Source organism: Trachurus japonicus, chromosome 22 (genome assembly GCF_045865225.1).
Source record: "Trachurus japonicus isolate A0001 chromosome 22, Traja_1.0".
Taxonomy (NCBI): Eukaryota; Metazoa; Chordata; class Actinopteri; order Carangiformes; family Carangidae; genus Trachurus; species Trachurus japonicus.
Window position 1 is genome coordinate 6,988,083 of NC_140928.1, and position 17,590 is coordinate 7,005,672.

The following is a 17,590-nucleotide window of genomic DNA, read 5'->3' on the forward strand; positions in this document are numbered from 1 at the left end:
CCTGTTTGGATCGTATGGTTTTGATAAGATGACGATCGATTGTTAACGGGAAAAAAAATTTGTTTCTGTGAATGTTTGTGAATGTTTCATGTGTAAGGCTGAGGAAAATCAGAACAACATAAAGGATATACAGTAGTATTATAATGTGACTGTGCACAACTTCCTGGCTCTCTCCACAGTTCATATAGTGGAGATAAACTCACGAGAAACGAACTCTGAACCTCCTGCTGCACAAGTAACACAAACCTGAGAGTAAACACAGCAGGGGAGAGAGCTGCTGATGGTTGATAGACGCTGTGTGTGTGTGTGTGTGTGTGTGTGTGTGTGTGTGTGTGTGTGTGTGTGTGTGTGTGTGTGTGTGTGTGTGTGCGTTGCCTGCATCTGTCTGTCTGTGAAAGCCCGTCTGTGCCAACACCGCTGTTTGCCCATGAGGCATCATCTGTGTGCGTGTTTGTGTAGTAGTGGGACAGCTTAACATTGGGGACACGGTTTCCAATTAGTGCCGTCCCTCTCTTCTGCTCAGAAACTGAACCCACCCTGAACTTTGTGCTCATTGCACCAAAAAATGCGGGGGAAGAGTGTGAGATGCCACTCTGCCAGAGAGAGAGAGAGAGAGCAATTTGGAAAGTGATGCTCTCAACAGCTTTAAGCAATAGACATTTATTGGGCTTTTAATGAGCCTCTGTGATTTCCGTAATGCATGAGGAGGCTGCACTTCCCAAATGGATGTCATTGATGATCTCTCCATCTCTCTTTTGTTCTTTATTGACTGTGAATTTATTACAGAGTGAGAGTGCTGTGATTTAGTCTCTTAAATGCATCCACTTTTCATGATAAAAGAATTTAGGATTCATTTCCTGCTGCAAAATTCAACATATAGGCTCAGGAACAGACACTGATTTACATGAAATGGAACAAAATCGAAGTCATTAACTGTAGAAGAGAATAAAAAAAAGGCTTCTTTTGTAATTCAACATGAGTTTCACTGACCCTGGTTTCATAATTTCCACACACGACATGTGACATGTTGGGGGGGGGGGGGGGTCTCTGTTCCTTTGCTTCATCACACAGTAATGTCACATCTGTGTCTGAGTAACGGACCAACAGAGGACACACTGTCCAGCTGGGGGTCAAAGATCAAGAGCCAGACCTCTGCTGCCCACACTCTGTGGAGAAGATGCAGGATTTTTTTCTGTGTGTAAGAAAAGAAATGAGGCGGCCGATGCCTTTTCTGTGGATAAAGTTTAATCCCAACATTTATTATTTGAAGTGATTAAGGGAGAAATCGAATCAATTGAGACAAAATGCGACAAATCTACGAGATCGGGCTAATTTAGGCTACGGTTCTGCAGTATTTCTACTACAGTAAGCTTCCGTATTTTGATTTTCTGTAGCTTAATGCAGACTATCCAGACACTTTTTGGATGCTGTCACTTTGCTTTTGTCAGATTTTGTTATGTTGTATCCTCGGGCAAAAATAATTTGAATCCACGGCCTCCTGCTGATCCAGCTCTGGCCTCACAGGTCGTCCCTCACGGGGCATTCAATAATGTACTTTCACAGTGGGAATCATGATGTTTTTATTTCATTTTCCTTTTTCTTGTCCCTGCCCCACCACCGCTATATTACAGACTGTGTGGAAGTCACCACTCCCAGAAAAACTGCACAAACAAAAAACTAATCTAAACTTCTTTCCGCCCACAGACCCCTTGGTTTAAATTCTTGTTTCTCTACATAATTCAATACTTTTACTTTTGATACAGTCTACTAATTGTACTATTACAATACAACTTTATAACTTCACTTTTAAAATATTATTTCTCACATCCAATGTGTTTCCTCCACCCCTGGCGACAGGCCTGTCTCGCTGTAATTAAAATAAACAGCCAACAAGATAAGTTCACGGATACTAGCGATATTTAAATTCCTCTCTCTCTCTTTTGTTTTTGTGTTTGATCTCATGCTAACATCAGCCTACAGTACAAAACATTTTGGCACTCACTCGTTTTCACATAATCAGTGAGACTTTCTGCTCCAAGAGCCGTGGCAGCTTCTGAGAAATGTTCTGATCTGAAATGCTAATTGTTTTTTGGTCTATTAGACAAATGGTTCCCACCCTGGAGCCACGTCCCAGGATAAACATGAGAGGGTGATTGGGTTTCAAGATGATTAAGAGGAGCAGAAAGGAGAAAAAGCACATGTTTTTCTAAAAATCTACACTCTTCTTTTCGTGTGAATTAGGTTGATGTTGCTCATTTCTAGCTCCTCTTCACATTAGGAGTGTGTAAGTAAGTGTTGCTGCAGATTACCTCCAGCACTTTGCAGTTTCTCCCTAAGGTGCTGAAAGTATTAAAGGGATAGTTCACCCAAAATTCACATTTCACTCATCATCTACTCACCCTCATGTCGACTAAGGGCTGGGAGAAGTTTCAGAGTCCTCCGTGCCTTTACATCCAAATACCTCCATAGTGCTCGTCTGTAATGTTCCTCTTGTATTGAAGCCCCAACATGAGAAATTGAAACACTGGGAGCTTCCGCTACAAACAAGCTAAAATTTTGACTTATTTAATTTTCTTTGGAACAATTTCTCATGTCGGGGCTTCAATACAAGAGGGACATTACGGACGAGCAGTATGGAGGTATTTGGATGTTTTTTGGTGTGTCTTTTTGGACGAAGAAAAGTGAGCACCATTCACAACCATTATATGGACAAATACGGCTGCGCGGAGCCCCCCGTAACTCAGAGAAGGCACGGAGGACAGAGGAAAATTCTCCCAGCCCTTAGTCGACATGAGGTTGAGTACTGTAGATGAGTGAAATTTGAATTTTGGGTTAACTATCCCTTTAAGAGGAGCAGAAAGGAGAAAAAGCACATGTTTTTCTAAAAGTCTACACTCTTCTTCTTCTTTTTTTTTATAGTATATTTTTTGGCTTTTTTGCCTTTATTTGATAGCACGGTGAGATAGACAGGAAAGGGGGAGGCAGAGAGAGGGGGAATGACATGCAGGAAAGGTCTGCCCGACTGGGGATTCGAACCGGGGAACACTCTTCTTTTCGTGTGAATTAGGTTGATGTTGCTCATTTCTATCTCCTCTTTACATGAGGAGCGTGTACAATAAGTGTTGCTGCAGATTACCTCCAGCACTTTCTCCCAGCAGTTTCTCCCTAAGGTGCTAAAAGTATTAAATATCACCTCAACCTAGTCAGACAATGACCATGCAGGAGAAATTGGGTATTATGGGACGCACCTTCCCCATAATAACCGATTCAGCTCTAATCCCCCAACATGTGTGAGCAGACCGACGTCTCATTATTCCTGCTTAATTACTCATTAACTTCACCTCTTTTTAGGCTGCTCTTCTAATAGAAAGCCTCATTATGTTGATTTAAGAACATACTGGACGGCGACCCCTCATCAGCGTCGGATTAATGAATGTGAAGCCAGGTGCAGCAGCGTTAACACCGAGCTCTGCCGCCAGACACAGGCAGAGGCTGTAATGCAAGCCGGATGATTCAGAGAGAGCAGCCCAGAGCCGAGGAGGGCGAGCGCACGGAAAAAAGACAATGTGCACGCACTCACACTCACTCGCAGCGTGTAGAGTCTTCTTCTGAATAAAACATTCAGATTTCTGAATATGAGTTTTGTTGCATGCAGTGTTTCTGAATGAGTTGTCTGGATTCTTGTTTGCGAACAAGCTGCAGAGTCCTCGCCTTGCTTGTCCTTCAGCAAGGTGACTGAGCACTTTCTACACTGTAAGTTCGTTCTTCTACTTTTAAAGGAACAGTTCAACATCTTGAGTCGCATGTTTTCTTGTTCTTGTCAGAGTTAGATTGAAAGATTAAGCAATGCAACGACATGAAGCTACGTTCATTAGACCAGCGGTTATCAAACTATTTGTAGTGGCAAATGTTGACCCCGTTCTTGCCTCATACACTATTCACTATGCTGAAAACCTAAAACATGTTAGTGGCCCACATCATCCTAGAATAAAACAGAGATCAAGATTTTTGTGTTATTTGTTGTATTAGTATCTTTTTTGGACTAAAATTGTGATGTTTTATAGCTGACTTGCGATATCCTCACACCCCACCAGGGGGCTGAGACCCACAGGTTGGGAACTACTGTATTGTTGACTGTTAATGTTGTTTAATATAAAGGCTGGAAGAAGTGGGAGCTGTATCTGAAGGGAGCAGAAATCCACCATAGCAGCAGCCACTCTACATTTAATCCAACCACAAACTAGGTTTTCACCAAAAATAATCAGCCACTTTAACCTCAGTCTTTAGGCTTTGGTTAAAAGACTTGACTGACATGATGATGCATATGTGATTATGATTATAAAGGAGAGACAGGCTGGCTGTTTCCCTCTGCTTTTAGTCTTAACACTATGCTAAGCTAACCTGCTTCTGGCTCCAGCAACATATCAGTCTTCTCATCTAATGCTCTGCAAAAAAAACTGAAAAAAAGTATCATCCACAAAGATGAGCAACTTCTCTAATTAAAAGGCAGAGTTGTGTGAAGTATGTTCTTGCTGGATTGAGAGAACGGAAGACGAAGAAGCAGAGAAAACTCCCCAAAAAGTGATAAATGAGTTAGTTGTTTATGAACAAAGTTGTTTTTCATCTCTTTTGAGGTCTTTGTAAACTGAACTGAGGCGGTTGATTCAGTGGCAGCGCCGCCTTAAAAGCAGAAGCGGACTGTGGAGAAACGAGGCGCAGCGAGCGGAGGCAGTCGCTCAGTCTGAGTGTCAGACTGTAGTGGGAGCATGAACACGAGAGAGGAGACGCCATCACTGAGAAAGAGAAATACGAGATGAAACAGTTTCCTGACGCAGAGTCAGTGGGAGTGAGTGTTGGCCGGTGGTGATGGGGGGATGGCAGCAGAGTTTGGGGGGGAGCAGCTGTGCTGTGCAGGTTTGTAACGTCAGGGGAGGGAGGAGAGAGCCAGCAACACTCGATCAGTCATTAGTGAGTGATTCAGGCCTCTCTCCACGGCTACATCTCTCTTTATCAACACGCCAGAGCCTCATAGAGTCTCAGTTAGTGCAAAGCAGTCGCCTCTGCAGCCTCTTATATATAATCTGTGGATGCATGCATTTGCATTCTGCGTGCGCTTCACTTGTGCGACTATGTTAAAGTGAAACAGAAAAGCAGACTTTTAGAGGGAGGCAATGAGGACTGACAGCCAGAAAACCCTTGAAAATACCAAATAAATTAAAAATGACAGAGGCGAAATCCCCCTGATGATTGCAAGTAGCTGTTTTTTTTTGTTGTTTTTTTTAGCATTTTATCCTGTGCACATTTTCATTCTGAGTTGCGAAACATTCATGTGTGTGTGAGTGTCCCCCGGTGGGGCTGCATAATTTAATTTGTAGGATGCGGTGGTGAATGAGGAGAGTCTTCCCACCGCATTGAAAAAAAAAAATCATGAGAAAGAGCCCATGCAGCATGCAGCCTGGAGCCAGAGCTAATGCTGTCACTGTACACACAACACTACACAGACCACCTAATCTGGTAAAACGCTCCAGAATCAAGTGGAAAACGGCACCGCACTGTTTCCAGCGGTGGCAAAGCAAGAGTGTGACATCTGGTCTACAATGACTAAAATCTTCAGCTGAACAAATTGAGTGTTTACTTAACAATATACGATGCCAACGTATTACATCACGGCCAATAAAACGGGCCCTGAAAAGGAGCAAATTCCCCCTGTAGCGTTAAATCGCAGGGGCAAAAAAAGCAAATGTTCCACCTCTAAAATATGTGAGCGAGACGCGCGAGAGAGAAAGTGAGCTGCTGCATGTAACAGCGGTCTAATTGGAGGGTGTGAATGACGACAGGCTGCTGCTGCGAGCCCCGTGGGCCTGCTCTGTTCTGTTACCTCCTTCACTCGCTGGATCATCGGCTGCAGCCAGTCGGCGTTGACCTCGCAGTGGCTGTCCAAGAAGGTCAAGATGGAGGCCGAGGCCGTGTTGGCGCCACGCACACGTGATCGGATCAGACCTGAGGGGGAGAAAACACACACACACACACAAACACAGGGCGGGAAGGAAAGTTTAGAGTGTGAAACTACCACTGGACTTCATTCAACATTGGACGGAGGTGTTGCAAAAAGAAAAACGCTGCCATGAAACCGAAGCACACGGTCAGGGTCACTGTTCGTGCTGATTTAACATGTCAGAGACAAATTTACTTGTCACAGTGACTTTTCCTCAGCTCTCTGCAGGAGAACTGGAAAAGTTACTGACAGGGAAAACTCATGCACACTGTCTGCAACTGAGATAAAAATGATTTGTCTCTTTAACGTCTCTTTTTAATGGCTAATACAACCCTGGTCCAGTTGCACAGTCAGGTACCTGTCGCTACATAAAGAGCTGCTGCAGCAGTTTTCTGGTTGTTTCTCACTCCGGGCTTCAAACTGAAGGAGACTGTGTCCAAGACCTTCGTGATCAGAACAACTGAACTCTGGAAATCACGCTCTTTACACCTTCACATTTCTGTTCTAGTTGTTTTTATGTCTTTTTTTATGACCTGTATTGCATTATTTCTGTCTAATTTTTCTTTTCTGTGATGCACCTTGTCACTCTGAAAGATGCGCTATAAATTAAACTACATTGCCCGTCCAAAAAAGAAAAGTCATCACTTGGATTTAACCTAAGCTAATAGTTAAGAGCCTCCCATTTGATAATTACTGCATGGATGATTATGTTTCAGCTGCAACAACTTATTTAACCCTGTAACAGTCTCATTTCTTAAACAAACATGACAGAAGACACATCCTGTGGTCATGGAGAAGATGTTAATCTGTTTCAGAAGGGTCAAATTATTGGCACCAGCAAATTAAACATCTAAGGAGATTGATGAATCTACTATAATTGGGTTAAGAACTGTCCAACGCATTATTAAAAACTGGAAGGAGAGTGGGGAACCATCATCTTCGAGGAAGAAATGTGGTCCAATGTGACACCAGAATCCAGACCTGAACTCCACTGAGAATCTTTTTAAAATGATTGCAACTCCGGACGGAAATAAATGTTGAGACATTGAAGCTTATCGAAGTGATGCCACAGCGAATGCGTAACGTAATCAAAACTAAAGGCGATCCATCTAAATATTAGTGTGTGACTTTGTTTTTGGACGGACAGTATGAATAAACTTGAACCAGCTCATATTAGACACAGATTCTCAGCTTTTCACACTACGTAGGTTGTTGATTTTATGTGCACAGATATTTTATCTGGGTTGGACAGCCTATTTATTTATTATGTTTTATTGTGTCTTTTATCTTTATATTTTGTCTTTTTATTATGTTTTGTGGTTTTTATTTTACTGTACAGCACAAAATGGATCGGATTGGACTGGATAAAAAAAAAAACAGCAGTGAGTTTGACAGGTATGGACATGTGTTGGTCTAATAAAAGACACAATCACACACCAAGCCCTTGCACCTCTACAACACTGTCAGACGTGTGAAGACAAACCAGAGACGCTGTCTGTTCTCTGCCCTGGTTGGTGTCGACATTGCTCTTCTTAATACAACCCAAAGGAAGACAAACTCTTTTACTATTTCAACCTTCAGCCCAAACCGACTGTCAGATTTTCCTCACACGGTTTTCATCCTACTCAGTTTATCAGATTGTGCACAACTCCCTCTGGAGCCACAAGAGGCTTTTTTTACAACTTTATACAACTTTTTTTTTTTTAATACATATGCAGTACGTGACCTGAGACCTGTTTGAAGCATAAAACTGGTGGAATGCACTTTTCTATTCAGGGTTAAGCTTATATATTTTAGCAATTTTACAAATGTTAGAACTAAAATTCAGCCTCTGCTCTCCTTATAAACCAACTTTGTGTAAGTCAAATGCTAAACAGCTGAAGTTTCTGCTTTAAAAGATAAAAAACACAGTCACATAACTGGTGTTGCCCACTCATTGCCTGTGCTTTTACTTGTCTATTACTAATTTGATTGTTATTTCTTGCCTCCAACACGTGAGCAGGTGTGAGCTTGTTGCTTCAGGTATGTGTATCCCATCCCGTGTATAGGTGGAGGGAACGCCGAGGAAAGTTTTCCAGACGGCCGCTTTGCATTCCAGTGCACTGAGGTAACGTGTTGACAGAAACATTGGCTGTTTCAATAGGTTCCTCCTTATTTTATCGTTTATTTAGCGTCTCTGAAAAACCTCGGAGAGAAACTGTTGATATTTGATTTTTGATGTTTACAGATGACGGGTTGGACCGGCTCACTTTTGTCTGCAGGAATTAGAAATACACACTGCAGAGCAAACCAAAAGTATGAAGTGCATCTCCACTCCAGTCGGTTGTTGTGTGGAGCAATTTAACGACCTCATCTCATTAAAAGTTATTCATCTGTTGAGAGGGAAACCGTCTGTTTTTGAGATATTTATATCTGACTTCAGCTGGAGAAGCTACAGAACAATCGGCCTTTGGAAATGAAACCGGTTAATTGGATTAGTCTGAAGTACTGTAGATACCAATCTGCATCTTGCTTTTTGCCCTGGCAACCACCCTCCACTCTCCTCTCTCCACTGCTTGTTAAAAAAAAACAACAGGAAAAAAAAAGGTGCTAATTTGGAGCTGGGGGTAGAATCTATTTTAAAAGAGATCAAGTTAAAAAAATAAGGCAGCGAGGGTGAGTATATCTTCATCAAAAGTTTGTCTACAATCACAGTAATTTGCATTCAATAGACCACAGCGATCTGTGGAGGAGGTTAATTGTCTCTTCACAATTTCTTTTTGTTTTTTGCAGCATCAAGAGTTAATTAAAGAGACGCATCTCATTATCTGAAGAGTTTTTATTCCAACTTCAAGGATCACTGAATACAACAGGAACATGCGGAAATGTTTAAATTAGCTACTTGATTGAGCCATTGAGTTAAAGGGATAGTTCAACATTTTGGCAAATTGACCCATTGCCATAATCCCTATAGTTTAGTTATAGGTTAGTTATGTTGGTGCAAGTTATTTTTAGAACGGCAGAGCAGAGCCGCGAGCTGCTCAGAGCTACGCTACGGAGGCTCATGGGATTTCTTGGTTTCCCTAATCAAACTCAGCAAATACACAATCCAACAACTCCAAAACGCTCTGGTGGACAAGTTGTGACCTGCACATTCACCACGCTATGAGATAATAACAGAATGTTACCAGACAGAGTTGTTTTAGAGGTAAATTCATGCAAAACCACTGATGCGCATTCCTGTCGAGGGCAGTTTTTCCGCAAGCAGTCTCTGCATTTACCTCTAAAACAACGTTCTGTTATTATCTGATAGCGTGGTGAATGTGCAGGTCACAACTTGTCCTCCAGAGCATTTTGGAGTTGTTGGATTGTGTATTTGATGAGTTTGATGAGGGAAACCAATTTGCCAAAACGTTGAACTATCCCTTTACATTTGTACCTGCTCTATAGAAATAATGAGTTGTAACGAAGGAGCGATGATAAATAATGAACACTACAGTAGCTCCAGTTAAAAGATTCACATGTGACCTGCCTGTTTACTCCACAGTGAACACAACCTGAGCTCCTGGCTCATGTGACTCAGCTGCCGGTCGGGAACCACTGGCCTGAATCCAACATGCTCGTGTTTTGTCAGCATGAGGTTCGTAAACCCAAACACAGTCTTTAGTCTGCAGCAGCGAAAGCAGCAACACACACACACACACACACACACACACACACACACACACACACACACACACACACACAGGCAGCAACCTGAGTGAGAGGAGTTTATTGTTCGGCATCCAAACAAACAAACCAACCAACGCTAACACTGATGCTTTTTAGTTACTTTTAGTTTGGCTGAACTTTTGTTTCGTGGGTCGGATTTAATCTAATCTAGAGATCGAATTAATGCAAATTCAGAAACCTGTGTCTGATGACTGTAACTACCACTCCACCTGGATGTGACCGTGCATTCATTACATTCACTGTGTATGTCTTTGTGCAATATTTATATATGGTTATTTATCCACTTCTGGACCCTGTACTGAATATAAATAGTAACACAAACACAAGTCTTTATTAAAACACACTTCTTTTCCTTGGCTTTTTAGGTTTGATATTCACTTCTATTGTATTGTTTAATTGTCTGTTTTTATTGTACATTACCTGTATCCCATCTAGTTTTATTGTTATAACTTGTGTGTTTATATCGTACAACACTTTGGTCAACTCGGGTTGTATTTTTAAATGTGCTACTGTATATAAATAAATATGCATTGTATTGTATTAACCATGAGACTGGATGTGTGTTTAGTGTTTCCACTTTAAAGTTTCTCTTTTCCGGATGCTGTTCTGACGTATTAGGAGATTGTAGTTTTGGGGTAATTTTGTGTTGAGTGAAGCTGAGACTCGTTACCTTTCACTCTCACTAGTGTTTAATATTTCTCACAGTTTTATCACTGACTATAAAAAAACAACTGACCCTAACCCTCTCTATTGTAATAGCATGAAACAAACTATATGTCCTGTCAATTTTAATTCATGTTTCACTTTTATTTTCCTTGTTTTACCAACAGTTCTTGATGCATTTCTTAAATTCACTTAGTTTAAAATGCAAATGAATGTTTTTTTCCCCCTTTATTTCTTCTTCATCTAGGACACTATTTATCTCAATGGCTTTAAAAACAGACACACAGGCTGTTTTCCATCAAGCCAATCTGTGCCCTCCCTCTCCATCCATCCTGCCTCCCCGGTCTCACCCGTCCCTCCCTCCACTCACCCTCTCTCCTGCCGTTCCTCAGGCAGCGCACTTTGGGGATCTGGGAGAGCAGCTGGCAGTCCTCAGCTGGAAGAGCAGAGCAGAGGAGATGGGATGTTATTATGGTGGAAGCAGAACACACACTGAGAAAAACATCTCTCCTCTCCTCTTCTTCGCCTCGCACTCGCACTCACACTCACACTCCGTCACCATGCACACACACACACTCCCACACTTCAGATCAATTCAGAGCACTTAAACACACATAAACATGGGCACTCAACCACATACACACACACTCAGCGGAGGCCAGTGACACTGCAGTACAATATGACCTAAGCGCATCACGTTGAAATACAACATCCATCACACTGCAAAAACTCACATATCTTACCAAGAATATTGGTCTTATTTCTAGTCAAAATGTAATTTCTAGTCAAAACAAATCTCATTATACTTTAAAATAAGACTCATCACATAAAAAGTAGCTTGTTTTTAGACACTTTTACTTCTTTCAAGCATATTTCACTTGAAATAAGTAGAAAAATCTGATAGTGGAGTGAGTTTTTCTTCCTTATTACAGTAGTACAAGCACAAAAAACTTGCTTCCACTGGCAGATTTTTCTACTCATTTCAAGTGAAAATTAGTTTGAAACAAGTGAAATTATCTAAAAACAAGTAAATTTTTAGGTGATGAGTCTTATTCTAAGTGGAAAGAGATGAGTTTTGGCTAGAAATGAGACATTTTGACAAGAAATAAGACAAATATTCTTGGAAAGATTTTGAGTTTTTGCAGTGCAGTGCTCCATCACACTGCTGTGAATAATCAGAGACGCATATAAACACACACACACACATACACACACGAAAGTGAATCTATCAGAGTGACTGAATGCTCAAACAAGAGCGCTTCATCTCACTGGATAATCAAATTCAGAATCCACTTTCCATAAACAAACCCACCCAGCGAGAAGCCGATTCCTCCTCATCCACCGCCTTTCTCTACATTAGTGATATCTGGCACAGTCCGCACACAAACACAGGTAAACACACACATACGCGCAAACACACACACACACCCTTGAGAGGATTAACATTAGCAGCTGAGAGTGAGTCTGATCTTGCTAAGGGATTGTGGGTAGATCAAGGAGACCCCCTCCCCAACCCCCCCTCCCAAGTGTCGGTATATAACCGTATGTTGACAGAAGCGAGCATGACAAGTTGTAATCCTGTTTCATTAAATTTGTTGTGTGTACAAACCTGTTTGTTTGGATTTAAGCTGCAGTACATGCGAGAGCAGGAGCGTCCTACAGAGGGGACAGCTGGTGTGTGTGTGTGTGTGTGTGTGTGTGTGTGTGTGTGTGTGTGTGTGTGTGTGTGTGTGTGTGTGTGTGTGTGTGCGTAGTGAAATGAAGAGCAGCACAAAGTCATGGGTCACACCCACAGAGCAGATGTTGTATACTTTCAGCCAGATTGTGAGTCCATCTCTGCATGTGTGTGTATGTATGTGTGTGTGTGCATATGCATAAGTAAGTGTTTGCATACTTAATACATGTACACACATGTGACTGCATGATCTGAATATAAAGTAGGTTAACCCAGGGGAGGGGAGGGGGGGACTAAATATGGTATAATCAAAAATACAAGACTACATTCAGATTTTTAATATTTAAGATTTTAGATTTTTTTCCCCCATGATGCAAAGCACAGTGATAAATACAGGTGCATCTCAATAAATTTGAATAACAAGGAAAAGTTTATTACTATCAGTAATTCAATTCAAAAAGTGAAAGTAATAAATTATATAAACCCATTACATGATTTCATTTATTTAATTTATTTTAATTGTAATGATTTTTGCTTCACATTTATTGACGACCACAAATACAGTATCTCAAAATGTTTTAAATATTACAAAAGACCAATTATTAAAAACCATTTTTAATATGGTAATGTTGGCCTTCTGGAAAGTATGTGGATAAATAAACATTATGATAAAACTGTTTCACACAAACTTATGCTCAACAGGATGAAAAATAGAAACAAGATCAATGCACCAGTCTGAGACTTGTTCTGGACTTACATCACACGGCCTGATGAGCCTGCAGCATGAACACCTTCATCTGAGTGAATCCAACATTATAATCTGTGGTATGGATATGCTTTCCAGTTATGTAACTATGAACATATCCTCTATACGAATGGTATTACTTATACTGCATTTTCATTTTATTTTTGTTTTGCTATGCCACTGATGTTACATGTGCATAGTAAGAGATATGGGTAACACTTTACTTGAATACGTGTTCATAAAACTGACACAACACTGTCATAACCATATGACACCTGTCATCATAAACATCAATGAATACTTATGACAGTTGTCATTAAGTGTCATTCGGTAAGTTATACACTTTTGATGCAAAATTTACATTGTTTGAGATGTTCGTTGTTATGACAACTTGACATAAAGACAACATAACCTGTCATAGCAACCCGTCAACTTTGCATCAAAAGTGACTTAACTTACCGAATGACACTTAACGACAACTGTCATAACTTAAGTATTCATTGATGTTTATGACAGGTGTCATGTCAAGGTTATGACAGTGTTATGTCAGTGTTATGAACATGTATTCAAGTAAAGTTTTACCGAAATATCTCACAATGTAAAATGTTGTACTGTCAAACACCAAAGTAAAAACTTGAATTACAAAAAAACAAAAGTATGTCCATCTGTACGTATGTGCACTCAATACTTGGTTGGGGCTATTTGACTTGAACTACTGGAAATGGACTCTCGAATTTATCGAGATGCGCCTGTGTGTGTATATATATAAGGTACTCTCAGCTGATATAAAACTAGAAAATGGTTATGTTTTCTGGCTATAATTGAAATGAGACAGCAGAATCAGCAGTTTAGTGGATGTAGCTCAGACAGTGGAGGACTGTTTAGGACTCTTTAGTGCATTAGTTCATCATCCCACAGCGTCGACTGCAGTGTATTCTTGTCTCAACACTATTGGAGTCACATGCAGTCGTCTGGACTCGGTGTAAAAGACCACGCTCCTTGATTAAGGATGGTGTCCTTACGATTAAGGCGAGCCTTAACAGGATTACACTCAGACAGGTCGGTCCGTCGCCCCCCCTCCTCCCTCACTGTTGACCCACATCCACCTCCTCTAACTGATGTCACATCCACTGACCAATCAGCTTGCACTCTCACCCCGTGGCTGCACTTTGCCTGCACTTTGGACACAGCGGCTCCGTCTTAAATGTGACACAGAGGCGTTAAAATCTCTGTGTGGTGTTTTGTTGTTGTTGTTATGTGAAAACTAAACAACAATAAAAGCCACTCTGTCTGATTCTGGGTTAATCATATTGTTGTTGACCCGCTACAGACTCATCATCATCACTGCCAGTAACTCTTGGGTATATTTGTATTGTCACAGTGGGAAACACTGTCTGCTGTGAGAGGCCTGAGTTTAGGATGCTTATTTAAAGGGATACTTCACCCAAAATCAATTTTCTACTCACTGTCATGCCAAGGAAGGGTTTGGAGAACTTTCTAAGTCATCAAAACGCTTTTGGCGGCGGATAGAGTTCACTTTTGAATCGTCCAAAACACACACTATGAAACATCCAGATACCTCCATACTGCTCGTCTGTACTGACCCAAGTGTCCTGAAGCCGCCACATGAAAAAGTTGTTTGGAACAAATTTGTTTTTAGCCTTGTTGTTGTAGCAGTAGCTCCCAGTGGCTCCGTTGATATGTGAGATTTGCTGCGAGATGTTCGTTCGTCATTGTAAACCATTGGATGTACAGGTATGATGTAAACACGGAAGAACATCTCGCAGCAAATCTCGTGCAGCCACTGGGAGCTACTGCTACAACAAGGCTAAAAACAGAGATGTGTGTGTTTTGGACGATTCAAAAGTGAACTCTATCCGCCGCCATTATATGAAAATCCGTTGCCAGCCGGACCCCCCCCCGGAACTCCACAAGCGTTTGAATGACTTGTAACTTTTGGGTGAAGTATCCCTTTAAAAACAAGCCAGAGTGAATGTGATCTTTGTTCACTTCTGGCAGACATGAAAACCCCTAATCCTGACCATCTCCCACTTAACCATGCCACACTGTCAGTTTAGCCTTCATTATGGTTGTTTACTGTCTCTTTATGTGCTTAAAATCAATTAGTCACTTGACCTCAAAATATTTGGGATTTCATTTCTGCATCGTGTTGACATAATTTTGAAGAAAAATGTGTGAACCGGCTCCAAGAAGAAATCCGTGTTCATCTAACAAACATCCTGTAGCGATTTGGATTTTCAGGACATGCTCGACATCCTGTCTTTAAACGACAACTCAAACAGCAGTTTTATTTTATTTTATTTCTCTTACTGGGGGAGCAGTGAGTTTTTTGTTTTTTTGTTAATTTGTATCTTTTATTAAATAAAACACTATAAAAGCTTTAGAAACTGGCATCACATTGTGAGACAACAGAGAAAAGCGGTAGGAAACAGAGCAGTTAACGGGAGGCTTATTGGTTCACAGTCAAAGCCACAAACTAGAACTAAAGTGCATTTAATTAACACTGAAAATCTGTAAAAAAAAAATTTCAAAAAAGAAAGAAAAAAGTCTTGCTCAAGGGCGCTCTGGCAGCGGAGGGGTAATTCTGCTGCTGCCAGTCCGTCGCTGTGGGTGCAGGGAGAATAAACGAGGCATTAGTGAGCTAACAGAGCTCCTGCTGCTGTTCAGATGTCTGCCCAGCTACGACACCTCCGAGTGTGCCTGCATGTATATGTGTGTGTGGGCGTGTGAGTGTGTGTGTCACAGTGAATGTAGGTCGCTGTGCTGTTCCCACAGATAGAAGAAGCAGAAGATGCATGTGGTGGCAATTACACAGCATGGACAGTGAGAAGCATGAGCTCATGTAATTCTCCTGCTGATTGCTTACAGTACAAAAGGAGGGAATAATTATATTACTAAACTAAACTGTGACGTTTATCCTGTAATTTCACAGTCCTGGCCAGTTATGTAAAAAAAACAAAAACATAACCCGCTCTTTATGGTGCAATTAAACTGATTCATCTCCAAGTTTTATCCATGTCAAGGTTAATTCGACTACTGCTGATTAATAAAGAGAGACCAGCTCTTTTTTCTACTGCAGCTGTGTTGTTTTTATCCCTCTGCGGCGGCGGCAGTGACATAAAAAAAAAAAAAAAGAAGAGTCTCCTGATGCTCTCACCTCTGAATCAGTGGCTGATTGTCAGCGATATTAGCCGCTCCTGTCTCTTGACATTATCCTCCGCCTACATTTTCCTATTACCGGGCCTCTTCTTTTTTTTTTTTTTTTTTTTTTACCGCTGCAATATTCCTTTGACATTTGCATCACACGTATTCGCAGCAGATGGCAGTGTGATAAGAAGTAAACACCTGGCAACCAGACTTTAAGGTAGGATTTTAGAAGATTAAAAGTTGTGAGCTCCCTTTCGGTGCATCTCTGAGGAAACTTTTAATAAGCCCATTTCATTATATTGTCTGTAAACTCGTCCGTCTATACACCTGACGCAGCTGCTTCAAAGCCCTACTCTGCTCCGCCCGCCACAGAGATAAATCATTTTTCTTTAGGGAATTTCATCCCTTTGTTAGATAAAGACATTTGGGAGATGAGGGAGGATTTGGTGGTTCAACCCCTGAGCTACATGAAATCCTCTGGTCACTAATATAATTATGTTGGACAAATCAAAAATCCATTTATCTTAATTAAATGTAAAAAAAGAAAAAAAAGAAAAAGAAACTACAACTCTTCTTTTGGTCACCACCAATATATTGTTCCTTTTATCCACCCACATTTTCTATTTTAAGTTAATATGGTAACATTTTAAAGCTATTTAAACATCCAGCAGTCGCAGAGAAATGTAATTTCATTCATTTGTGGCTGTTTCATCTCCTCTATCACCATAAAAAAAAACTGCCCATCCAAAAAAATGACACCACTTGGATTTAACTAAGCTAATAGGTAAGAGCTTCCCATTGGATAATTACGGCATGGATGATAATGTTTCAGCTGGCAACAACTTATTTAACCCTAACTGATGCAGTCTCATTTCTTAAACAACCATGTCAGAAGACGCATCCTGTGGTCGTGGAAAAGATTTTAATCTGTTTCAGAAGGGTCAAATTATTGGCATCAAGCAAATAAAACATCTAAGGAGATTGATGAAACTAAAATTGGGTTAAGAACTGTCCAACACATTATTAAAAAGGAAGGACAGTGGGGAACCATCATCTTCAAGGAAGAAATGTGGTCCAATGTGACACCAGAGTCCAGACCTGAACCCCATTGAGAATCTTTTTTAAATGAATGCAACTCTGGATGGAAATAAATGTTGTGACATTGCAGAATCGAAACGATGCCACAGCAAATGTGTGCCATAAACAAAGCTAAAGGCAAAAAATTAGAGAGTGTGACTTCTTTTTTTTTGAAGGGCAGTGTATTTGAAAATATTGTGTTTAAAACATGTCTGAATCACATCGTATCTATTTTACCAATTCCAAACTTTCCAAAATGTATTCCAATATCACAGACACATGCAATAGGTGTCACATGATGTCACCAGCAAACATGACCCACATGTTTTGGTCTTTTCCCCCCGTCTGCAAGTTTACTGGACGGCTGTTTTTAAACATCTTGCAGAAGCACTAAATATAAAGTTGATGCCTTGTGCAGAATTGGCTATTTTTGGAGTATTATCAGACCGTCAAACAATTAGGAAAAAGGTTAAGGATAGTATCGCCTTTGCTTCTTTATTAGCACGTACTGTAGAAGAATTTTGTTGGAATGGAAGTGGCCAGTTGCCCCCGAAGC

At 40.8% G+C, this 17,590-nt stretch overlaps 1 protein-coding gene across 1 annotated transcript in view; it reads right to left on the bottom strand.

The window, feature by feature from the left end:
- Positions 1 to 17,590, bottom strand: part of galnt16 (UDP-N-acetyl-alpha-D-galactosamine:polypeptide N-acetylgalactosaminyltransferase 16) — a 47,750-nt gene that overhangs the window by 16,380 nt on the left and 13,780 nt on the right. Inside the window, exons 5-6 of the mRNA XM_085768335.1 lie at positions 10,740 to 10,805; positions 5,879 to 6,000 (exon numbers count right to left, since the gene is read on the bottom strand). Coding sequence (XP_085624461.1) covers positions 5,879 to 6,000; positions 10,740 to 10,805 — 188 coding nt within the window. The remainder of the gene's footprint in view (positions 1 to 5,878; positions 6,001 to 10,739; positions 10,806 to 17,590) is intronic.